General features: G+C 35.0%; 1 protein-coding gene across 6 annotated transcripts in view; it reads right to left on the bottom strand.

The window, feature by feature from the left end:
- The window catches only part of LOC150108380 (dual serine/threonine and tyrosine protein kinase-like), a 261,870-nt gene that overhangs the window by 177,214 nt on the left and 58,027 nt on the right, over window positions 1-26,629 (bottom strand). For 5 of the 6 annotated variants that reach the window (XM_090390729.1, XM_090390726.1, XM_090390728.1 and 2 more), the window contains exons 2-3: window positions 16,782-16,981; window positions 3,881-4,009 (exon numbers count right to left, since the gene is read on the bottom strand). In XM_090390729.1, the coding sequence (XP_090246855.1) occupies window positions 3,881-4,009; window positions 16,782-16,981 (329 nt within the window). The remainder of the gene's footprint in view (window positions 1-3,880; window positions 4,010-16,781; window positions 16,982-26,629) is intronic. The other variant, XM_090390731.1, reaches the window with a different exon arrangement.

Here is a 26,629-nt window from a genome sequence, read left to right as displayed (position 1 = left end):
TTCTCTCTCGGTTGATCTTGGATACCAGTTTGTGACATGATAGGTCCACCTGTTGTCATTGAGTCTTGCAACATGACCTACCAAACTGTGGCTTGTTGTCATATATGATTTTCACTACTTCTTTTACTCATAATTTTCTGATAGCTGTAATTGTGATGTGATCTTCTTTTTTTTTTTTTTTTTTTTTTTTTTTTTTTTTTTTTTTTTATTTATTTATTTATCCCTAAAATTCTTCTTTCCATGTCATGCTTGGTAGCATGCCATGGAAAGATGTCTTAGTTTGTAGACTAAGTTCTTTTTATGTGGTGCTCCAAGTTTCAGAGGCATAGGTTAAAGATGGGAGGACACAGCTGTTGAACATGCTAGCTCTTACTTTGATATCTAACTTAGGATCTGTGATTATGGATTTGATATGGTTAAGAGGTCAATGCAGCTCTTTTTCTTTTTGATATTTCTTCAGAAATATCATTGTCAAAGTTTATTGTTTGACCAAGGTACGTGGTAAGATTCTACACTTTTTTATGGTAAAATTTAGTTGGATGGTGTGGGTTTGGCAGTATTCATTTCTCATCCATTTGGTTTTGTCAGGGTGAATTTTTAGTCCTATTTTATTACAGGCATCTGTAATAAAATAGGATTACTGCATAATCATTATTAAATTAAAAAATATTACTGCATTGATAAAGCAGTTTCAAGTTGTGGAAGGTCTTGAGCTATGAGTATTATATTATCTGCAAACATTAATATTTGGAGCAGCTCTCCATCAAGGTTTATACTACCTTTTAAGTTGATTTTCCTTAAAGTGCTTTCCATAGTACATGTAAAAAGGTTTGGTGATAAGACATCTCCTTGTCGCACACCTCAGTTTATGGCAATAGTTATAAGGTTGTTGAATAAGGTTATTTGTGTAGAGATACCAGTGTTAATTTCTTTAATTAGATTGATGTAGACTGGATCGATGTCTTATTCTAGTAGTGTCTGCAAAACTGAGTTATGTTCTATGATGTCGAAGGTTTTTTTTAAATCGATAAATAGAAAGCAAAGAGGGATTTGGTATTCTTCGCATTATTCACTAAGTTTGGTGACTAATCGTATGTGATCTATTGTAGAATAACCTTTTTTGAATCTTGCTTGTTCTTTAACATCCTCAGAGACCAAATTCATATTAATACAGCAATAGTGGTGACCTAATCAATAATTTTACATATGTAGTGTTAAGGCTAAGATGCTGGATTAATAGTCGTAATTATAATTTTAAATGAACTCTTAGAACAAAAGGTTATGTGGGTAGAATATGGGCCATCCATATTGGGATTTTTAAACCATCATTATTGTTAAGATTAGGGTGGTCAATAAGAATTTCACAGGCCTCTTAAAATTTAACTTAATAAAATAAAAGGTGCCTTTTCAGTCAATTCTATGTAGAGCATGCCTTTGCAATCAATTCTGCAAGGGAAGAAAATACTTTTTTTTTTGCAAAAAAATCTCTCAGAGTGGTTTAGCAATTGTCTATCCATTATGTTCAAAGATAGAGAGCTGGTAGGTGGTGTGTATCTGCCTTTCGTTTTCCATATTTTATCCAATACTTTCTCTGATGTTGGATCCAGGGGACCTTCTGGCTCTGATGATGGATAAGCCTTGCTCAAGTTTAGGTACTTTGAAAGAGATGAGGTTTGTTGTTGTTGTGGAGCATCCACAGGAGATACGTATTCTTTTGAGCTTCTCTGGTTGTTGTGCAATCATCATTCCACTATGGCTTAGAGAAATGTGGAAACTGATTAGATATCTAGTTTTTAGGATTGCAGTTGTTGCAGACTGTGTAATACACTTTGTCACATTCTCTACATCACTGATAGGAGATGAACTAGCTGTCACAGAATTGAATTCTGCTAAAGCAGAGGTGGGCCCAATCAGCTTGCTCAATTTTCTGTTGTGATATCTGTAATGTAGTACATAGTTACCCATGTATAAAGGTTGACATTATGGGGAAATGGTCACTTGAGTTTTCCATTTGAACAGTGTGAAGAGGGAGAGGAGCAGACAGTTAAGTCAACAGCAGTGAATGTTCAAGTGGGTATGGTGGAAGAAGATATTCAAGAGGGAGAGAGGAAGAGTCTGAATAAATATCAGAGGAAAAGTTGAATGCATGTTGAATAGCACTCTGATGTTTGTTCAGGCACTATCCCACACTGTTATGGGGTAGCGCCTGATATCTTATTTCTTATTCTCCCATTCTACTGGTATCTATTCTGCAAACTGGAGATTAGCCCATATTCTGCTAAGAAGGATGGCAAATCATTCCATCAATTATCATCCAATTTCTCACTCGAGTTCTTTCTGAAGTAATGGAGAAAAGAAAATCAACAAAGGATCTTGCTTATGTCAACTGCTTGCCTTTGAAAAAATGCAGTTGAGGTCAGATGAATTTAAAGCAGTCACTATTAATATCTCAAAAGAATTTGATTATGTTTGGCACAAAGGCTGTTTGGTAAGTTCCATTATATGGTCATTGCCCCATTGAATGCTGTCACATTTGGAGGTGGCATCTCTATGAGCACTCTAAAAACACTCAACACAGAAGAGACCAATTAGATTAATTAATAGCTTGTATCTCACAACCTCTTTCACTATTATCATCACACAGATTTTCAATTTCTACTGCTTGCATTTTCAACAAATGCTTCTATGAAAAGTGAAACCTATTACAAGCAGAGAAAGGCAAACCTTCTAAAGCTTCCCAGTCTTCTCTAAATTTGTTAAAACACATGCAGCAGCTATTCAACACTCCTTTGCAGTTCAATCTGTAAACTCAGAGAATAAATTTTTCTCCATTTTAACTAATGTCATTTGGAGCAGTTAACCCTCTTGTATATTTTTGAAATAGTACAATCTGCAGGTTTCAAATCTAATGGTATCATTTCCTTTTCCTTCATCTACAAGGCTAACGTACTGTAGGTTGAACTACCTCTCCTGTGCAGACTTCTTTAAAAAAAAATACTCCAGACATCAAGAATCTTCTTAAATAAATTATACTTGACAAGAAATCATATTCCTATTTTTCATTCTTCATACTTCATACAAAAGTTTGCATTTGCCAACCAAAATGATCACAAGATGCCACTGTTGGTCATAAAGATATTTCATGTGCAAACTTTTATTTGCTCATGCATAATTTCTTGTCAAGTACAATATACTTTCTGAACAGGAAAGGGAAAAAACTCACTATATAACTTTATCTTATGTTTTTGTGTCAACCTTTTATTGTTTCTAATTTCTTTTACACTACATTCTTCCAATTATAAGCTCATTTCAATAGCCTTCATTACATTTTTTTGAACTTCATGACATTTATCTTCTATACTTCTTCATATGATCTTCTATATATCTTTATTATTATTATTATTGCATGACATCTTCATGGAGTCCAAAGACTCATCGAGGAGAGGACACCTACTTTACAACTCCACCAACCGCAACTACCATCATCTACACCAGCATCTACCACCACCACCACTAGATTTTCACAAACAATCACGATGATCCATGCCCACGGCGGGATTCAAACCAGCAGCCTTTTGGTTCGAGAGCGGATACGCTAACCACTTGGCCATTCAGGCTGGCATATACTCTTCATATAATATTTATTTAACTACTTTTACACACAACACAGAGAAAAAATATATAAGAAAGCTAATGGCATATGCTGACTTATTACCAGTACCTTTTAAAATTATTTCTGTTCTTAGAGTGCATTTAACTTCCTTGGTCCTCTGCCATGAAGTTTTTCTATCCTTAGAATGACTTCACCCTATAATTTCTTGCATAAATCAATCTAAGAATATTTGCACAAAATGAATTAAAGACAAATGTGGTTGCATACCTTTAACTCCAAGTCAGCTACTGGAACAGTATGCCATGGGTGATCGTGGGCAACAAGATGTTCTAGGAGTTCATAGCTATTTGGTAAAGCCAAAGTTACTTGGGTCTGAGTTCCAAATGTAATCTTTACCTAAAAAAATAAAATAAAATTACTTGTATTAGTGATATCTTCTTCTAATATTTCCTACTGTTAAGCAGAAAGAGAAAATAATAGAATCTCTTATCATTCAGGATCTCCATGAAGTTGCAGGCTTCATCAGGTGATATCTACCTTTAGAGAAAAAGTCTATGAAACTCATTTACTGTTCTGCATTCTAACAAACAATTAGGCAATGCATTCCATGCAAAAATCTTACTTCTTACCCTATGGCACCTATCTGTAGCAGAACAATAGTGGTCAAGACATCTTTGTTTGGCAAGCTAAATTTGCATGATTTTTTCCGGTAGTGTAAAATTTATGAGATGTACCTGTTGCAAAGTTGAAAGATTTGTGGAAAGAGATCAAAACTGATCATAAGTAATAAGTGAGTGTGTAAAAATGTTTTGAAAGTGAATGTGAAAAGGATAAATTACATAATAGTAGAGTAGAGAGTATTCATATAGAGAGTATTACTTCATGGACTGAAAAATGTAAATATTGGTGATAATATTGAAAGTGCAGTGTCAGAAGTAGAGGATAACATAGAACACCTAAATAAAGAAATAGCAAGCTTGCATGTAGTACTTCACAGGACAAAGTACAAGATTGAAAGGCTGCAGAAACAGCAAGAGATCAATCGACCTGAGAACAAAAAAAAGCAAGGCTCAAAGCCAAAAAGAAAAATGTAAGAATAAACAAAAGAAAGAGAGTAAGCAGATAATTTTTTACGCCGATTCTATGATAAAGGGAGTACTTCACGAAAGTGCTACAAAATCTTGTTTCACTGGTGCAAAAATGAATAATATTAGTAATGCAGTTAAAATGAAGAAAGAGAAGGTGAAAGAATTGATTGTTTTCGCTGGAATCAATGACCTGAGAGGTGAGAAGTATTGTATGAGTGAGGATGTGAAAAAGGTATTGGAAGAAGTGAAAAAGAAGAGCGAGAAGGTGAAGTTTGGGAATCTGCTGCCACACTATGATAGAGGTGAACTGAGAAGAGGGCGATGATAATTAATGAATCGATATGCAGGCTGTGCAGAAGGAATGATGTAGAGTTTGTGAAGTTATGGTCTGAGTTTGATGAACAGAAAGATCTGTACAATACTGATGGACTGCACTTAAATGGATTTGGAGTTAGGTATCTAGAGAGAGCTTTGTTCATTGAGAGTTTGAAGTGCAAAGTAAGGAAAACTAAAGAAATTAGGGCAGATGTAATCATGGTGTGCACGCATGTGTGTGTGTGTGTGTATGAATGAACAAAACATGAAACATGCAGAATATAGTCTCTCAGGCAATAATATCGAACAAAATAGTCAGTTCAACTTGTAAAGGTGGTTGGGGACCTATTGAAATGCTACAGTTTCTATATACTAATGCTAAGAAGTTAGTGCAATCTTGCCAAAAGTTATAGACATTAGTGAGACTTGGCTAACAGCAGATAATGTAATACACGGAAAGAATGATGGATTTAGTATTTTCATGTAGGATAGAGTACACAACCCAACAAAAATGAAAAAACTTTCAAAATCTATCTCTAATCCAGAGTATTTTAGTAGTGTGTGACACCTTTTGATTACTTGTACTGTGTTGTAATTAACTGATTACTTCATGATGTGACCAAGTGCTTTCTAAAGATAAAATGATGCATGTGTGCATATCCTAGCCTCTCATTAGTTGTATTCTATTATGACAAAATCAGTGATAATTGACAAAACATGTGTAATGACCAGCATTCCCCAATATATGCGATAAGTAAACATACAAATAACCATTTATGACATAAAACAGAATCTGCATCGCATAAATAAAAGACAATTAAACCTAAATTTTTCTTTTGATTTTTTTTTTACTCATCAACTAAAAATTCTCACTCATCACAGATGAGCACATTTTTCAAGCTCTGTCTATATACAGATTACATTATGAAGGAAAGCAGCATTAAGCCTGATATCAAATTAGAGTTATTCAACTACTCTATGTAGATGAAATATTCCTAAACAAATTCAATATAAGTCTGCAGATTCAATAAATAAATTGAATAACTGTTTGTAATAAATTTGGTATGAAAATCAACAACAAAAAGAGACTATGAAAATATGCAGAAATAATGAAAACTAACTGCATCTTGAATGGAAACCTACACAACAAGTAAAAAAAACATTTCAGCTATTTAAGCACAATTTTTAGTAAAGATCACAAACTAAATATGGAAATTAACTTCAGAATTAGCAAAGCTGGTACACTGAATAAGAGAGAGAGAGAGAGAAATTAGTCAAACACTAAACTAGCTGTATGAAATAGTGTTCAAACCAGTTTTAACTTATGGATCTGAGAGCAGGATAAGAAATAAAACAGTTGATTAAAGAATGGAGACCACAAGATATGAGTTCTCAGAAAAATTAAGCAACTGAACAGATTGCATCAATAGCAGAAACATTAAAAATGTGGATATTGAAAAATAACCTGACATAGCATTCAGGAATGCATGAAAAGGGCCAATCTAAGGTGGTGTATGGTCATTTAAACAAAATGGGAGAAGAAAGGATAGCAAAATGTTTTGCAAAAGGAAGAAAAGACCTAGGTGGAATGATACAGTAAAAGTACCAAGATCTGATGATATTGGAGTCCTGACAGACAGATTAATTTGGAGGAAAACTGTTAACATGAAGATGGTAATGATGTGAGCTTTTCATGTAATACTATCATATTATCTTAATTATCCCCTGAGGGGTATATATCAGGAATTCGATGATGAAAAAGAACATTTTTAAGTGTATATTCACTGAGAAGAATTAATATTAATCAACTCTTCCCAATAAGGAATAATTAGACATCACTAAAGCTGTATATAGCATACAAATATGAATACAACTATTAATAATCATATGTTAAGTCAAGGTTTTAAAAGGTTGAATATAAGGAGGCGGTGTATTTCTAAACTTTTTCACCTGAGAATTAAGACAGAACAAGATATTAATTATACTCAAATTGATTTTTGTAACCTGCATTGATATCAGTAAGATCTGACAGACAGGAAAAAAATTAAGCCATTATGTTCATTGATAACACCAGAAAACAACAGTAAACCAGAACTTTGGCCGTTGTCCTAAGGATAGTGAGATTTGTGTAGACTCTTGAATGAATTATATTAAATTAAATAAATGAAAAAAACTAATAATTATAAATATATCAAAACTTACATAATATTGAAATTCCAAAAAGGTCATATTCCACAGGATTGGTGCAGATTTGATAACAAGTAATCAAAGTTAAACTATTAGTCAGTAATGAAAAATGAACATACAGTCTTAGGCTGCAGTTCAAAAACAATGGTAATACTGAGGTCAATATTGACCTAATGGAATGATGAGTCAGTTACTAGCTGCCTGACTTGAAACTACAGCATTATTTCTAAGTATTAATTCTTCTCGTAAGCCAGTTAAAAGCTAAGAACATCTGTAGCTTATAGTGAAAGTTATGTAATTCATCAACTCACTATAATGGGACATTACGTAACTTCTCCATTATCATTTGAAAGATAATATAACTTGTCTTTGTGTGTATATATATGTGTGTGTGTGTACTCCAGATGATGATCTTAACATGAAGATCAAAATTTCAGTAATTATTCCTAACACAGTTGTAGTCTTATTCAGTTTGTGCAACAGCTCTAAAAACCTCCTCTTCATACACTGAAGTTTCTTCATCCAGTGAAGAGGGAGCAGTGAGCTCAATGTTGCATATACCAGGTTGATAGCGTTTAGCAAAATGTGCACTCATTAATTGAACCATCATTTTTGCATCTGTCACCTCACACTATTTGCATTCAGTAAAGTCATTCTTTCTTTTACTTGCAGAGCCAGTTTTTTTTCATACTCATACTTGGCTTTCCATACAACAGTTGTGACTCTTCTGGCCTGCTGCTTATAATTATCATAACTGACATCATCCTTATGCACATGATATTCTGTTCACATAATCTTTTTCTTACAAATCTCTTGCTTAATTAGATTACATATCCATTTCACTCCTACTCTATTTATTCTTTGAACTCTAGGGACACGTGCTAATATTGCATTATTTAAATATTTTTTAAACACTCCTCACACGCACTGTCAATATCCTTCCCATCTAACAACTATTATGACGGAAGAGAGCCCAGCATACTCCAGTCATAATTTCCTGCTTTGTAGTTCAACATGTAACCTTTTCTGAATGAAACATTCATAAACTTAGCCACTTCCCAAGTGAGTGCTGCATGATCACTGTTGCCAACCAGAGGCAGAATAGTTATGTCTTAACTGAAACACCTTTGACACTATATTCAAATCTAACACTCTTTGACCACTAGTTCCTTCTGTCACATTTTGCTTGAGGAAGTTGTCTTGCAACAGCTCAATAAATTTGGGTTCATTATTCTTGTGAGATGTTACTGCTACCCGGTCAATGTTTAGATAATTAAGGTCCTCCATTACGATTCTCTTTTTGCACCCATCATTTTTATTTGGTAATGCATTTCTTCATCACTAACAACCAATCCATTAGGTCTATAATACCCCACTATGTATTTGATCTTGTTAGATTTCACCTCATGCCAGATGGCTTCAAACTCACTGTCACATGAAAAACTGTTATAGTATTACAATCATAGGTCTCAACACTAACTGGATTCAAATCATTCAATATTATTAGCAGCATGTCTCATCCTTCCTAAAAATACTGTAGCCTTTACACTCTATACTAGTTTATGTCTGATTCTGATAGTCAGGTCTCCCTTCAATAGAGCCTCCATAGCTCAGTCAGTATAGATGAAGCCCTTTGGTCAAAAAGATCTGGGTTTGATTCCCGTCCATGACACGAGGAACCTTTCTTTCGACTAAAGGTGAGTTAGTCTCATATGGAGGAAGAGGGTTTTCCCACCTGAAAAACTCGAGATTTTTTTATCCCTCTGAACAGGCAAACTAGCCCGGTGAACATACATGCACAGAGTTACAGATTCATAAAATACATATACTTAATCTCACATTAGGTGGGCTCAACTTGGCCTTCCCCAAAGGAACAGATAAATAAATGTGAAACAAGGTTCCAACATATTGACCAAACTCTACCACTTACTTCTTGATGGAAGAGGTGAGAAAAGAAAGGTGGAAAAGTAAAAATTGTGAGTTTATTACTGAGATACAAAAAGTAACAAATTAAGGATGGCAATGATAGTAAATGATTCAATGCATAGACTATGTAGAAAAAACAGGTGTGAATTTTTGGATGTGTGGAGCAAATCTGATGGTAGAAATGATTTGTATGAGGGGGGATGGCTTGCACTTGAATGGATTTGGCATCAGGTGCCTAGAAAAATTATTTATTGGTATGAGACCTAATGCAGAGAATCAGGGAAACAAGATCATCTTCGGAGAAACTCTGAGGATGTGTAGACGTAAGTGATAGAAATGTATATGAAACATATATGATTAAAAAAAAATGTATATAAACGTATACGATTGTGAATCTGCTGAATGAATGAACTACACTTTTGGTTTGTACATTTTGACTATGTGTGTGTGTGGGGGTGGGGGGAGAAAAGAGAAAGCTGCCCAACTGGGCCAAGCAGCATGTAGATTTAACATAAGAAAAGGTGAGGAGGTAACTTGTTACTTCTATACACAAATGGCAAAAGCATTAGAAATAAAGTGGTTGAGATTGTTGCTTCGGTGAACATATGGAGCCTAAAAATGTTGGCATTAGTGAAACTTGGCTTGAGTCAGATGTAACCATAATCAAGTGCAAAGGATAATATCCTTTGGAAATGACCAAAGAGATAAGAAAAGAGAGGGGGGGGAGTACTATTACTGATATTAGATGAGTCAAGTTGGGATAGAAACACGTGAAAGTAATAATAGTAATTTCCTATGTAGCACAGAGTTTGAGGCTATCTGGCATGATGTGGAGGCTAACAGTAAGAAATATATAGTGGGTCTTGCTAGACCTGTTAGTTCATATACTGGGAAAAAAAGAAATGATTCACCAAATTACCCAATTACTAAAAGAGTAATTATTATGGGTGAACTTAAATTTCCAAATATTGATTGGGTATCACTGAAAATTCATGCTAAGAATGAAGGAGAATTTACTGAGCTATTGCATGACAACTTTCTCAAGCAGTTGAGAAAGTTGTCATGCAATAGATTTGATAATAGCATCAGAAGGTGTCTCAGTTAAGGATGTGACTATTTTGCCACCAGTTGGTGACAGTGATCATGCCATATTGACCTGGGAAGTGACCAATTATATGGATGTTCCAATCATGGCAGGTGATAAGCTAAACTGCAAATCTGGAAATTATGACAAACCCGGGAGAATACTATCTTTAGTTCCATGGGATCAGTTATTGAATTGGAAAGATATTAGCAGTGCACAGAAAACTTTGAAAAGATGCTTAAATTATGCAGTATCTTAAAGTACCGCATAATTTAAGCAGCACTTTAAGAAGTCTGAGTTCAAAGAACAAATAGAAGTGAAATGGATGTGCAATCTCATTAAACAAGAGATCCATAAGAAGATGATGCAGAAGAAATATCGTGAGAATAAGAGTCAGAAGAGTTATGAAATATATAAAGCTCAGACAGGAAAAGTTTTGCATATTGTACAGAAAACTAAATTGGTGTATGAAAAGTAATTGGCTGCATAAACAACCCAAAAGAATTTTATCTTTATGCTGCAATTAAAGGAAAATATGACTGCGGAAGAATAACTTTACCAAATGCAGAATGTACCATAGTATCGGAAATCGGAAGCGGATGAGGTGGTGTTCATCTGTTTCTGATTATGAGTGCTCACTTCACTAAGATCTGTCAACCTGGTGTATGCAACATAGTACTACCACTATACTGGATGAAGAGACAGAGGTGCATAATGAGGTTCCAGATAAAAATTTGGCAGTTAGAACAGATAGGATATCAGCACTGGTGTTAAGGAATATTCAGTCAAACTGGCTAGGCCCTTGACATGTTTGTATAATTTGAGTCTTAGCTCAGGAAAGAATGTATGACAATCCCATTGGACAAAAGCAGTGCAAAGATTGATGTGGCTAACTACTGACCTATCAGATTTTCGAGAAGTTGGTAAGAACTTGCATACAGAAACGGATGAACAAACAAAATATACTTTGCAAGGAACAGCATGGGTTTACTAAATGGAAGACATGTCTCAGCACATTGCTCATATTTTATAATAATGTTATGGTTGGGTTGGATAAAGGGAATGGATAAGCTATGATACTCTAATAGTGAGGCTATTAGAGTGCAAAAGCAGAGGGTGAAAGAAGTGATAGTAGTGGCAGGAACAAATGATTTGAAAGGAGATAAATTTGCTATGAGAGAAGACTTGAAGGAATTACTAGAGGTAGCAAAAGAAAAGAGTGAGAGAGAGTTAAGATAGTGAGTCTGTTGCCGTGGTATGACAGAGAAGAGGGGCCATAATGGCAAATGACTTTATCCACAGGCTATGTATGAGGAGTGGTGTGGAGTTTGTGGACATGTGGAGTGAGTTTGATGGGTGAAAGGACTTATATAAGATGGATGAATTACATCTGAGTGGATTTGGTGTGCAGAGACTGGAAAAAGTGTTGATGAACGAAGTGAAAGTGGATGTGCAGAATCAGGGAAACTAGAGCTGTTAAGGGAGGGGGGGGGGGCATATGCAGACACCAGTGAAGCATTTGAGTGTAAGAATGTGAATAATATGCCCGAGCTAGTACGGAGGACAACAAATCAGAATGGGATAGTTAGTATAGGGCATCACGATAGGGATGGAACTAACAGGCTTCTGCACTTCATGTATACTAATGCCAGGAGTATTAGGAACAAGAAGGAAAAATTTTTGGCCTTGGTTGGCTCTTCCTGGCCACAGGTTATTGGCATTAGTGAGACATGGCTGACAGAAGATGATATAGCTAGTGGGATAGAATGTGAAGGGTATAGTCTGTTTAGGAGGGATAGAGAGAAAAAATGGGGGGAGGAGTGTTATTGATGATAGCTGATGAACTGCAGCTAAGGAGAATTGAAGTTGAACTGCAGGATAGTGAAGAGAGCACATTTGAGGCTATTTGGTGTGAGATTGCGACAAGCAGAACAAAATATACAGTTGGGTGCTGCTATAGACTAGGTGATGGAATAGATGGTGGAGATAGTATGCATAAACAAATAGATGCAATGAGTGGAAGGAGGGTAATTATTATGGGGGATTTCAACTATGGTAACCTTGATTGGAAGGAGGAGAGGACACGTGGGAAGAAGGAATTGGATTTTATGCAGTTATTAAGGGATAACTACCTGAGACAGCATGTAATGGAATATACTAGGGTTTCGAGAGTGCTTGACCTAGTAATTGCATCTGAGAATTTGACTGTAATGAATATGACCACTTTACCACTAATCGGTGAGAGTGACCATAAGGTTTTGGAAAGGTTACTTGTGGAAGTACCGGGCTGGTGAGTATGACAAGCTCAGGAGATTGCTTGGTTCAGCGCCATGGCATGTAAAACTGCAAGGGCTGGAGGTTGATAGTGCATGGGAAGTGGTAAAGGAGTGTTTGAAGGAGGTAATGGCTAACTATATACCTAGAGTCTGGATAGTAAATCAAGTAGGGGTTAAATGGATGAATAACAGCATTAAGCTTGAGCTGCAAAAAAAGAAACACTGTGGAGAGAATTTAAGGAGAAAAGTGACCTGCAGGCAGACGAACAGTATAAAGCAAGACCAGAAAGGTAACAAGTGTGGTAAGGAAAGCAAAAGCTGATTATGAAAGGAAATTAGCCACACAAGCTAAAGAGAATCCCAAACAGTTTTTTCAATATGCTGCAAGTAAAAGAAAAAATGTATACGGCAGAATGATTTTAAGGAATGACGATGATAGGGAGGTAACTAAATTAGTTGAAATAGAATTACTGAGCGAGTACTTTGCAAGAGTATATCATTCAGGTGGTGATACTGCAGGAATGAAAGATCCAACAGGTTATTACGGGAATTGAGGTGAATGAAATGGAGGTGAATAGTATATTACAAAACCTTAATGTGGATACATCTGTGGGTTTGGATGGTATACCAACTCAGGTCTTATGTGAAGCAGCAAAAGAATTGTCAGTGCCCTACCATTTTGTTTAATTTGAGTTTTGGGTCTGGGTTAGTCCCGGGGGAGGGAATAGTACCACTGCATAAGGGAGGTTACAAGACTGCTGTTGCAAATTATCGACCAATCAGCATATCAGGAGTCATTGTCAAGGTTTTGGAGAAAGTAGTCAAGAGAAGAATACAGGAATGGATAGATGATAACGGGATACTGTATGGGAGACAGCATGGTTTTGTGAAGGTAGATCATGCCTCACTAACTTGCTCACGTTTTATAACATAGTGACGGCTGAGCTGGATAAGGGTAATGGGTTTACAGTCATACTGCTGGACCATGCTAAGGCCTTTGACAGGATACCACATGAAATTCTAATCAGTAAACTGCAGCATATGGGGAGGGATATAGGGTTGGCGAGATGGATAGGAGGGTGGTTGATGGAGAGATATCAGAGAGTAGTTTATTCAGGAGTAGAGTCCAAAAGATGCCCTGTGACTAGTGGTGTGCCGCAGGGTTTTGTTCTTGACCACTACTATTTAATTTGTTCATTAATGATATCCGAAAGGATCTGAGAGGAACTATTAATTTATTTGCTGATGATGCAAAGTTGGGTAGAGCAATAGTGAATGCACATGATGTCAAAATTTTGCAAGATGATTTGGATAGATTGGGGGACTGGGCTAAGGAGAATGGATGTCAATTTAATGTAGTAAAGTGTAAGGTTATGCATTTTGGGGTGAAAAGATTAGCAGCAGTATACCACATTGGTGGAACTGTACTCTAGGAGACTGACGAAGCCAGGGATTTGGGAGTGTTGGTGGATAGGGAGTTGAAGTTTAGGGGGCACATCACAAAAGTGGCTAAATCAGTTCATCAAATCACTTGGTTACTGAAGAATACTTTGACGAGCAGAGAAAAGCAAGTTATTGTTCCTCTGCATCAAGCCTTGATAAGACTCCATCTTGACTACTGTGCCCAGATCTGGGCACGAGAGTTTCTTCTTGATGGGGGGGGTAGAGAGGATCCTAAGGTGAGTGACCAAGATGATAGCAGGTCTATGGAATGAACATTATGAGAACAGGTTGAAGATTTGTGGCTTGCAGACATCGGTTGATAGGCGGAGGAGGGGTGATATGATTGAAACATTCAAATTACTGAAGGGTTTCTATAAGATTAATTCAGAGGATATTTTTCAAAACAGGTCTGGTATTGGGAAGACTAGGGGCTATCCATGGAAACTGGGCAAGAGTGTAGTTAGCAAAGGTGTTAGAACTAGGTTTTTTGCATGGAGAGTGGTGAATGAGTGGAATAAGTTGCCAGAGTCTGTTGTGGGTGCCATGACTATGAGTGGGTTCAAGGCAAGGTATGATAGATACTGTGTGGAAGCTGAGTAGTTGTTTAGGGCCTCCCTCAATGAGTGTAAGGACTCCTTGGAGTTACCCGTAATAATAATAATAATAATATTTTTAGACTTCGCTAAGGGATTTGATAGGTTACCACATGAACGGCTATTGCATAAACTAGAGAATACAGGATGGGAATATAAACTATTGGCTTGGATAAGTGGGTAGCTGATGGATCAGAAAATGATATATAGGGAACATGAATCCTCCAGATTTAAGGCGACTAGTGGTCGCCTTAAATCTGGAGGATTTAAGTAAACGATCAGTCCCTGAACTATTGTTTGATGTATACATTAATGATATTAGAAAGGGGCCGACAAGAATCTTCAGTTGTTTGCCGATGATACAGAAATAGGCAGGACAATCAGAAATGTTACTTATACATAGCATTTAGAGGGAGATTTGAATAGGCTGTAAGTGGGGGCAAATTATAATGGCTATCGATTCAATGTTAGTAAGTGTAAAGTTATGCATTTTCATGATGTCCAACAGCATATTAGATTAGTGGGATTCTGCTTGGAGTAACTGATGAGGCTAGAGATCTTGGAGTTATGGTGGACAGAAAGTTGAAGTTCAAAGGTCACATATCAAAAAATGCAAATACAACTCAAACTGCAATGTTGAAATGATGGGGGGAGGAGGTAGAGAGGATCCTGAGGCAAGTGACCAAGATGATAGCAGGTCTATGGAATGAATGTTATGAGAACAGGTTGAAGATTTGTGGGTTGCAGACATTGGTTGATAGGCGGAGGAGGGGTCATATGATTGATATCACCACTCCTGCGTGATATCAATCATATCACGGAGGAGGGGAATCATTTTGCCTCTTTACAAGGCCTTCATATGACCACACCTGGACTGTGCAGAGGTTTTTTGTCTCGTGAGTTCTAAAGGGATAAAGCCTGCATACTGATCACTGCTTCAGCAGGCAGTGAGATTGTTCCAAATATAGCTACATGTCATTGATTCTCACCAAATACTTTAACATCTCTAAGCAGCAATTGCTGGTAACTATTATGAATTATCTATATGATTGAAGAATGTAATAAAAATGATATGCTTTTGGAAACAAAACTGTCTTGGTGAAAATGGTGATTACCATTCTGCATTTTCTCTTTACATCTCAGGATCATACTACTCATATCCCCCAGTAATAATGCTGTTTAGGAAAGATTCACTTAGCTGCTTGAACAAAATCTTTACAAGCATCAGGTCATCTGAGTTTTTCCTCTTTTTGCAAATAATATATAACAAATTTCATGCAAATTTTACTGTGACAATTACAGACCTCATAAATTCTACTTCGCATGTGAACTCACTTGCTAGCATTCTCAATACTAACTGACAGTAAACTGCACATTCTGTCCACCACTTCAGGGCTGCAAGCCATTTTCAGGATTATCCACTTCAAGAATTATCTGCTTCATTCTCTGTCTCTAAAACTACCTAAAATATTTGCATGAGAGCCTCAATACCATAAGCACTTCTTAAATTTCATGTGTTTCAGCAGGATGTTTTTCTAGCTTTATGTGAAACTTGATGTTATTCTGTTGGTTCATTCTTTAGTTGCTAACAGTGATATCAGGCATGATGCATAAGGAACAATCACACAAAAAAGCAACTTAAGACCAACTAGTTTGGATTGGTAGGGCTGCTAAAATCCCACTGATATGTTAATACTTTTAATAATAAAATTAATACTTTAAAAAAGTATTAATTTTTTGCCACACTGTATTTATGCTTATTTCCATCATGAGACTATTTCTAAATGAAGGGGGAGAGGGAATCAGCTGCCTTTTTCCCTACAGGGAATAGGCAAAGCCGTTTTCAGCCCTAACTTTTTGGAGACTAAGTGGGCAATTCAATCTCCACTGACAAGCCGATCAGAGATAGCTGGCCCAAGACTATCACTAATTATAGGCAGCAACCAATGAAGAGACTGGCAAACAAATGCTGCCACCTTGGTTCCGAACCCTAACAGGATATGTTATTGTATGAAATACTGACTGTGAGTTCTATGGTCAATTTTCTTGAGTTTCCATGAGGGGAAAAAAAACCTGCTTGCTACTAGTCAAAGAAAGACTAAGAAAAAATTCCTTTAGTCAGTGACTAGACTTGAGCTTAAGTCTATCTTTGGCCAGCCTAGCACAAAGGATGCAAATGTCACTTCCACTGAGCTACACATCTGAAGTAAAGTATTATAATAAAATGAAAAAAAAAAAAAAAAACTAAACTTTTACCATTCGCCATTGAAGTAACCTTGCTTCCTGTTCACAATTTTGATGATCAGTTGGCAGAAGAGATTGACTTAACAACTCATTTACAACACGGGCTTTGGCAAAAAAATTTTGTCCAAGAACTACTATAGCAATGGGATTATAAATAACTTCATGAACTGCTGATTCATCTGTATTGTTCAGCTGAATACTCAATATCTGTTCTGTAAAAAAAACAAGAAAAAAATTTTCATTAAATTATTAAATTATATTTTTTATTATAAAAACATTTTAATATACAAATGAAATGTTGCTTATATTTTAGTTATCTGAGTTATCAATTATCATTCAATACTGTATGCAGCACGGTATTAATGATAAAAACTTTAAACAGCCAGCCTCGTTAGCAAAGCAGATAGCACTTTTATTCTCCAATCAATAGTTCAAAGCCACAATCAATCAATTGTGGCTTTGAATCCCACTGTGGGTGTGAATGCCTTAAGTAGTAGATGAATTTCGTCGCCAAGGCCTGTAATGGCTAGGAAAAATATTAAAAAAAACTTGTTTGGTCTCTAATACAGGGTTTGTGAATTATTAATCCTTCAGCATACGATACTTGGACATCTAACATTGATAGGTCAAGACAACCAGATTGATTGCATCCTGGTATTCCAATGGTGGAAGTGAGCATCTTTGATGTGCATGCTTGTCCTGGAGCATATGGCATATAAAAGTGGTGTTCAACCTTTTTTTACTACGCAAGCTACTTTTCTATAAAAAGTTATTCGGTGATCTACTCTCTTATATAGATCACGTTCCCCCAACCTGATATCTGATTACGCACAAATAAACAACTAAAAACTTTATTTGTGTACTTAAAAATTTATTTAAAAAAAAAAAAAAAAAAAAAAAATCAGCTAACGCCTTTTTATTCCCGTATATACGGGAGTAGGCGAGGCCATTTAGCCCTATCTAACTTTTGGAGACTGAGTGGGCAGTTCAATCTCCACTGGTACCCAATCAGAGACAGATGGCCCAAGGCTATCACTAATTAAGCGGTACGCAGTGAAGAGAGACGGCTCAAATGTGCCGCCATCTCGTGGTCTCTAACCCTAACACAATATATTTAATGTCTGAAATAATGTGGGTTCTACGGTCGATTTTCTTGAGTTTACAGGACGAAAAACCCGAGTTTCCGGGAGGAAAAACCTGCTTGCCCGTGCCAGAGATCGACTAACTCGGGAACCGGTCGAAAAAAGGCTTAGAAAAATTTCCTCTAGTCGCCGACTAGACTCGAAACCAAGACTTCCTTCGTGCGGTCTAGCGCGGTGGTGTGCAAACGCCACATCCACTGAGCTACACAGGCTCTTATATTTACTTATATAGTAATTAATTGGTTTTATATTCAGGGACTGTAAATTTTTTTTCATTTGTTTTATGGTCCCACTGGGTATACCTAGATGTTTTTCTGAGAAATTTCATTTCTGTTATTTGAATCAGTTTTTCATTCTTCTTTTATATGGTCTGTGTTTCACTTCCATATAATAAAGTTGGTTTAGGCAGGACTTATATATTCTGATTCTGGTGTATTTTTGTATACCAAGGATGATTTAAATATATTCTTTATTATGCGGTTACTTTAAAAAAACTATATTTTAATTTCTATATCGTTTTGATTTTCATTTGATAAGTGGCATCCAAGGTATTTGAATGTATTTACTTGTTGCAATATTTTATTATCTATTACTGTTTTACTTCTTATTGGGTTTTCTCCTTTGAGAGCCATTATTTTCGTCTTCACTTTTGATGTTCTCATATTATATTGTTCTGAAATTTCATTTAATGATTCTTAGTGATCTCTGTACATCATCTTCTGATGTAGCTAATACATGATCATCTGCAAATAATATTGTATCTATGTATCTACCTTTATTTGCGGGCTTATTTGTATGCCAAATGGGTTATGCTGTTTCTAGATTATTATATATTTATTTATTAAAAAGCAGAGGTGATAGGGTACATCATTGCCGTACTCCTCTTGATATGTCTTTCCATTCTAATATTTGTTCTAACTTGATTGGTATTTTACTTCCTGTTTATATTTCTTAAATAGACTGCAAGAGCTGATTTAGTATATTTAAATCGGTTAATATTTTAAATAACGTTTGTCTATTAATTTTATCAAAAGCTTTTTCATAATCAATGAAGGCCACGTGTGTTTCTTTTTGAAAATTCTTTTCGCTTTTCAATTAATATTTTAGAGTGAAAATTGAATCTGCAAGATCGGCCATTTCAGAATCCATTCTGTTCTTCTAGTAGTTTGTGCTCTACAATACTGTTTAGTTTCTCTTTTAATATTCAGATATATATTTGATACCTGCATTTAGCAGACTAATTCCCCTATATTTATTCCAGCCATCTTCATTTCTTTTTGAAATATCCAGTGGTTTTTTTTCCAGAAGAGTTTGAAGTTTTTCCAGAAATCCTGACTTCTTAGAGAATTTCAGAAGTCTTTCATTAAATTGTTTACGTGCAGTTCGATGTTTATATTGTCTTTTCCTGGTGTTTTCCTATTTTTCATCTTATTTATTGTATTTATTTTAGTTCTGAAAATATATTTTCTGTTAGATAATTCTTTGATGTATAAAATTTTACTTTTTTATTATCATCATTCCAGAAATTTTGAAAATAATTGATCCCTTTTTCTAAATCTATTGCTTTTATTTATTTATTTTTTTTTACCTTTTCTTTTATTTCTTTGTTCGTGTGTTTTATTATTTTATAGGTTTTTGGTTGTGGCTTAGTTACATCATTTTCTAGTTCAGTTACAAATTTGTTCCATCTCTCTCTCTCTCTCTCTCTATTTTTTTTTTCATTATTTCTTGTTGTGCAATTTCACTGTTTTATTATTATTATTATTATTATTATTATTATTATTATTTACTCCATATTTGCTTACTGTCTTGGAATTGAGCCATTTCTGGTAACTCCTTTTTTTTCGTTTTTATTATAATTTCTATTTCTTTGTTCCAGTTTTGTAGTCCTCTTTTTTTATTCCATGTACTCTTTACTCCGAAGCTTTCTGTTACTGCTTTTGTCAGGATTTGTTTCAGATTTTCCAATTCCTCTTCTATGCCATTTGATTCATTGGCGGTTTCTGTTTTTAAATCAGCGCATTTCTGATATTCTTGCCTAATGAGGGGATCTTGTGATGAAGAGTTTTTGTAACGGCTGATGGTTATTTTCCACTTTATTTTTAGCTATTTTGGTTTAAATCAAATTTTTGACAATACCATATAATGATCAGAGTTTAATTCAAAGCCTCATTATCTCAAATTTTAAATTATTCGATCTGATCGAATAATTTAAAATTTGATTTAAACTTCGAAGTGATCTAGGATTAACTCGGCTAATTTAAAATTTGCAATAATATAGTCAACAAATGACTTACATCTTCTGGCTGACTCATGTACATTTATATATTTCTTTATGTTCAAATACCGAGTTAATCATTCTCATATTCTCTCCAAAGACTCGATGAGTCTTTGAACTCCTTGGAGATGTCATGTAATAATAATAATATTATTATTATAATCACAAAATCTCCCAGTCTGTGTCCAGTTTCATTACATAACATCCTCACCAAATCTCCCTATTTTTGATTTGTATTTTCTGTTTCCTAAACTGGTGTGGATAGTTTCCTTCCCATAATGCATAGCATTATATACGTCCGAAACGATGTGTGCTTTGCATTATGAGATACTAAAGTAGTTAGTGTGAAGTCATTAGCCTCTATAATCAAGTTGCCTCGTCGTCGTGAAGATACTTCACTTACAATGTTTGCTTACTTTATATTGTCTTTGAACTTCTAGTTTATGTTGCTCCATTTGTAATCTTTGATATGATGAGATAAGCCAAGTTTTTTATGTTAAGGAACATCCTTAAATCAGGACGTGTCTTTTTGACTGCAACTCTGTTTTAATTAAAAATTAAAATTAAATTTTTATGGAGTGATCATATAATTGTCTACTTTTGGTGTGCTTTTTGCAATGATGATCTGTGATATTTGACGTGGAGATTGTAGATGGTGATGGACGAATAGGGTATTAATGATAGAAATTAATATATATGTGATATTAATGAAAAAATAATATATATGGTATTAATGAAATTAAAACAGTAAGATGGGGCTCCATTGATTTTTAAAACTGAGATATGAAAAGGAGTTAAAAGCGTAAAAATAAATAATAGGATATTATTAAAGATGAAAATAAATTTAGTAACAAATGATGTAATTTTATTGGTAAATACACTATAAACTTAAACTTGTGAAATTTAAAATGAAATATTAAAAGATTAAAAACTAGAACGTAAAACTAAAGGATAAAAAAGGAATGTAAGATCTTGAAAGTAAAACATAAAATATACACGTATATGATGAAGATGAAATCGATTTACGGAGTGGAGTAAGGCCCTTTGGGTACAATCGCCATCAGAATTAAAAGGATAAAATTTTGTGGTGTATATTATGTAGGCTGTGTCAATGTCGTTGGAATATTTTGATTGGTTTTGATTGTTGAAGAACTCCCAAACCTCAGATATCCATCAATGCCGAAGAGAGCTCATAGTTAAATGCTCACAAAGATTAACTACTTCCCATTATTGTGGTAGTAAAATATACTTATCGGATGTTTGGGATTATGTATTAGGATATTTTCATTTCAAAAATGTTGTTCCAAAGATAATATCCCAACCTATTATAAATAGTGAAGATAATCTCTTATCCACTTTTCTACCTTGAGATTTGTTTTCATGTAAATATTTCGATGTACTTTAAGATGCATATTTTAGAGGGTAAAAATATGTATTATGAATGTCTGTGCAAGTCTAATAGATACCTGCTCATGTTTTTGATAGGTTGACTTTTTATCAACATCTAACCCATTTTTCGATATACACTATTTTAATCCTAAGGACTAAATTCGGCAAAAATATTATCTTCTCGGTGGATTTATTTTAATTTGTGATTTATTTTAATAAACATTTTCTTTAAAGTCGCAAAAAAATTCCCCGAAAGCCAGCATTATTATCTTCGCTTTTAACACTTTTGATTTTAAATGCCATCTTCACAAAGAGATCAAACTAATTTTCCATTCCAAATTAGGGTCTCCTATACGCGTGTTGCTTCGGTGACCCTGTGATTCTTATCTGGCGTTATCTCTCTATGCCCTTTGGCCATGTGATTCAATTATGGTTAGCAGAAGTGTCTGACCCTCAAAACCAAGGTCAAACAAGTATATTCATACATACATACTCTCACAGTCTTTGGGCGTATGAAATGCAATATAAACACTAGATTACCATCGAGAAATTAAGAAAATAATACAGTAATTCATGTGATAGTAAACGTGAATTACTGCACGTACAAACTAAAACCGCCAAACTATGAATAATCACTCAAAAAAAAAAAAAAAAAAAACTGAACCCATTATTAAAATAAATACCAATAACGTACATATACAAAATCTTACCCAAATATACAAAAAAAAACTTAAATTAATAAATCGAAAATTAAGATTTTCCACAACAAATCATTTGCACATATTCTAGCTGGATTAAGGCTGTCAAATTACAAACGCACTCAGTAGAAGGGAATCATACAAGTTTCAGTTTAAGGGACTAGCAATCTTAAATCTGGCCCTCCATTAGCCAGTCTTCCATGGCACGTTTTTTTTTTTTTTTTTGAATTGTTGATGTTAACATAAGATTTGTTTACTCGAAAAAATTATCTAAAAATGCACACTTCTTCCATTCTGGATTACAATAATACTAATAGGCATATAGTATTTGGCTGTTTGCTATTGTCTATTCGTTTTAAATGTTCTAATTATTTTTGTTTATATTTACTCAGCTCAAAAAAAAAAATCAGCTAACGCCTTTTTATTCCCGTATATACGGGAGTAGGCGAGGCCATTTAGCCCTATCTAACTTTTGGAGACTGAGTGGGCAGTTCAATCTCCACTGGTACCCAATCAGAGACAGATGGCCCAAGGCTATCACTAATTAAGCGGTACGCAGTGAAGAGAGACGGCTCAAATGTGCCGCCATCTCGTGGTCTCTAACCCTAACACAATATATTTAATGTCTGAAATAATGTGGGTTCTACGGTCGATTTTCTTGAGTTTACAGGACGAAAAACCCGAGTTTCCGGGAGGAAAAACCTGCTTGCCCGTGCCAGAGATCGACTAACTCGGGAACCGGTCGAAAAAAGGCTTAGAAAAATTTCCTCTAGTCGCCGACTAGACTCGAAACCAAGACTTCCTTCGTGCGGCCTAGCGCGGTGGTGTGCAAACGCCACATCCACTGAGCTACACAGGCTCTTTATCACTTTTTATTTATTTATTTATTTTTTATTTATCACTTTTAATTATTTTAATACAACAAAAAAAATATATATATTGGAATAAAATATTTATTTCTCTATTTTGGAAAACCAAAGTTAGAAAAAACAACAGATTGATTATAAACTCATAAGTTACAGGAAATGCTAGATGATTTTTTTTTTTTAAAAAAAAAGTTAATGTGAAATTTGGCATTGTTTGGACCTCGCAATATTTTCATAGTCAAGTTGATATGAAGTGGCCAATCGCAGACAATCATCCAAATTGTAATTTGGTTTCTTAATTGATTTTTTATAACAGTCATATTTGAAAAAGTGGATTCTGACAAATATGTTGATCCAAAACACGACAATTTTTCGCGCAATATCAGCTAATATTGGGAATTTTTCATGTGCATACTTCCAAATGACTTCATTGTTTATTGATTTTAAATGTACTATTCTGAATGTTTATTATCTCAAGTTCTACTTCAGCTTGGTTTATATCAAACAGCCCACTAATTTTATTTGAAATTTCTGTGATGTTCAAGTTTTCTTAAAATGGATTATTGATAAAAGATACAATCATTTCAGTTTTATTAAAATCTTTAATCTTGAATTTATTTCTTCCTCAACTAATTCTATTTCACAAATAAATTCTTTTAAATCATAGCAAAGCATTTCTTGATTTTCTTTAAAAAAGTTTAATAAACATGGGAGATGTCTAAATTCGCAGTCGTTTATATTTTTCTTTAATAAAAGTAAGTATTGTTGGAAAGTTTTTATTGAACTTAACATGTCAATTAAATTTTTATCTCTACCTTGTAACTCTAAATTTAAATTGCTTAATTTTGTATAGAAATCTACTTAAAATGATAAGTGTAACAACCATCTTTTATCACTCAATTGCGGATAAATAGCTCCTTTTTCATCAAGAAAATTTTTATATCATTAGTTAATACAAGAAATATTTCTAAAAATTGACTTCTGCTGAGCCAGCGAACATTATTGTACAACAGAAGTTCCATATCATCATCTGCCTGTAATTTAAATAACCGCTGTTGCAAGGCTTTTCCTCGAACAGAATTTACAATTTTAAATGTAATATCCAAAACATCTTTTGTGTTTAATCTTTTACTACACAGTACTTGTTGGTGAATAATACAGTGGTACGTTAAAAAATCTGGATATTTGTCATCGTTTTTACATAATGAAATGAAGCCTGATTTATTACCTATCATTGCAGGAGTACCATCAGTAGTAATAGACAAGCTTATATTGTTTCACAAATTCATCAAATGCTGAAAAAATGTCTTCTCCCCCTAGTCCTTCCCAATAATGGTATAATTTTCAAAAGTTCTTTACTTGAATAATTTTGAAATACCATGCGAATAAATACCATTAACTGAGCAATATCAGTGCAGTCATTTGATTCATCAAATTGTAATGAAAATGCAACACACTGACATTAACCTGGTTTCAAGGTTTCAATTTGAAACTGGAAGCTGGAAACTCCTCTCTCAAGCAACGTGGATCCAGGTAGTCTCTCTGATGGAGACTCTGGACCGGGTGGCCTCCTCTCTGACAGCAATTCTGGAACCGGGACACCTTCTGCTTGCTTCAGTCCCTTTTTATTAGGTGTCCTCTGAGGCCTCGCATGAAGCTTGGCAATCCCCAAAGAATCGGTATGAGTCTTTCATCTTAAGTTTTAAGATCGGTATGCCTTTTGTTCTCCTCCGCTTTCTTTTGATTGTAAGTTGCCGGCCATCGGAAAGTTTTTTGAACTCTTTCTGACTGACTTCGGAAATGTTTACACTTAGAGCCTGCAAGCCTTTCTCATACATACAAGTTTCAATAACAATATCTTTCTAATGCCGCCATGTACAGCTTCGGGGACAAAAAAAACACTGTCTTGGTTTTTAACACTCTAACATATTCTTATTAAAGCAGTATATGCAATTAGCTTCAAAAGAGTTATTTACAAAACCATCTAATACAAACTATACCGAGACAAACAAGGTTTATTTTTTTACAATATTCATATGGAACTAAACCTAAGCAAAAAAATCGATGTAATGTGGTTTGGAATATTTAATATTTAAGCTACAATCGAGTTTTTACACTTTGCTTATAATCATATTCACTCGGCTCCGCTGTTTGACTTCCACTGATCCAAATTAATTCATTTACCCAGACTGATTAAGAAAATTACTGATTTGACAATTTTAATGAAAAATAAATAAACAATAGCAATACACTTAAAGCAAATTAAAAATAATACAAAATAATGATAAATAAAATATTATGTTTTCAGTTTTAATTAAATTTGTAAGTAAGTAGGAATACACAAGAGATTGACTAAATATTGCTCTGCGATCGATGGGCTGAACACCCCTGGCATAGACCATCAGATAATAAGAGCCAAAGTAAGACATAGACTCCAAAACTTCCCAAGTCAGGCCTGTCCCACTAGATAACAGTTATCCCTAGTGGGTTTATAGAAGAAACAACATGGTTGGATGCTCTTCTGGAGACTAGTCTGGTGAACACACCTGAAATGCTCTAAAGAAGAGTTATTTAGAAGACCAAGAGATCCATGGATATCAGATTCATCATGGTATCTGACTGAAAAGGAGGTGGTGAAACAAAGGGACTGAAGAAAAACAAGAGAGTACATAGAGAAGTCAGAAAAGCCATCAGGTAGGACAGGGAAAATTATTATGCTAAGAAAGGAAGAGATAGTTCTTTTCTAAATCACTTAGGGAATTGAACAACGTAGATCCGAATATAAATTAAATTATACTTTAATAAATATCTCCGATATTTCGGCAACGTCACATTGCCATTTTCAAAAGGAACTTACAAAAAAGGTACGTGCATGCAGGCACTACAACACAGTAACTGAGAATGAAGATATCGTTCTCCTAGAAGTCCTGATGGTGCCCTCTAGCGGGCTAAGTAGGTGTTCTTGGCCGTTGGGCTGAAGGTCTGCTGATGTATGCCTCCCAAATTTGGGGCAGTCGCATACAACCAAATTTGTTGAGGTTTGGGGAGTTTCTTATGCCCGAGGCTGATTCCATAAATAGTCTTTCGAATTTGTATTTGCTACGGTGTATTACTGTAGCTTTCTTCCACCGTATTCTGTGGCGTGTATCCATAGCATGGTCTGCAAGACCAGAATGGCTGTAATGTCCCACTCAAGGAAACTTTAGCGCTAATCCAGGTTAAATTTTCTCCTGATATCTCAGCCCTATTTCAGTTCACAATGAACTCAGGCTATTTCATTTGGCAGGGAAAATTCTACAAACAAATAGAGGGGACAGCCATGGGTTCACCACTCTCCCCACCCTTGGCCAATTTCTTTATGGAGACCTTTGAAGAAAAAGCCTTAGCCTCTGCCCCACAAAAACCAACCATATGCTCCGCTACGTTGATGATGTGTTCGCTATTTGGCCACATGGCTCTGAAACACTCCTCCCCTTCCTTACACACT

The sequence above is a fragment of the Typopeltis vanoorti genome, chromosome 3 (assembly GCF_054136105.1).
Source record: "Typopeltis vanoorti isolate ZY-2024b chromosome 3, IOZ_Tvanoo_1.0, whole genome shotgun sequence".
Lineage (NCBI taxonomy): Eukaryota > Metazoa > Arthropoda > Arachnida > Uropygi > Thelyphonidae > Typopeltis > Typopeltis vanoorti.
Note: the sequence above shows the minus strand (reverse complement) of the source record. Positions and strands in the feature narration are given on the sequence as shown.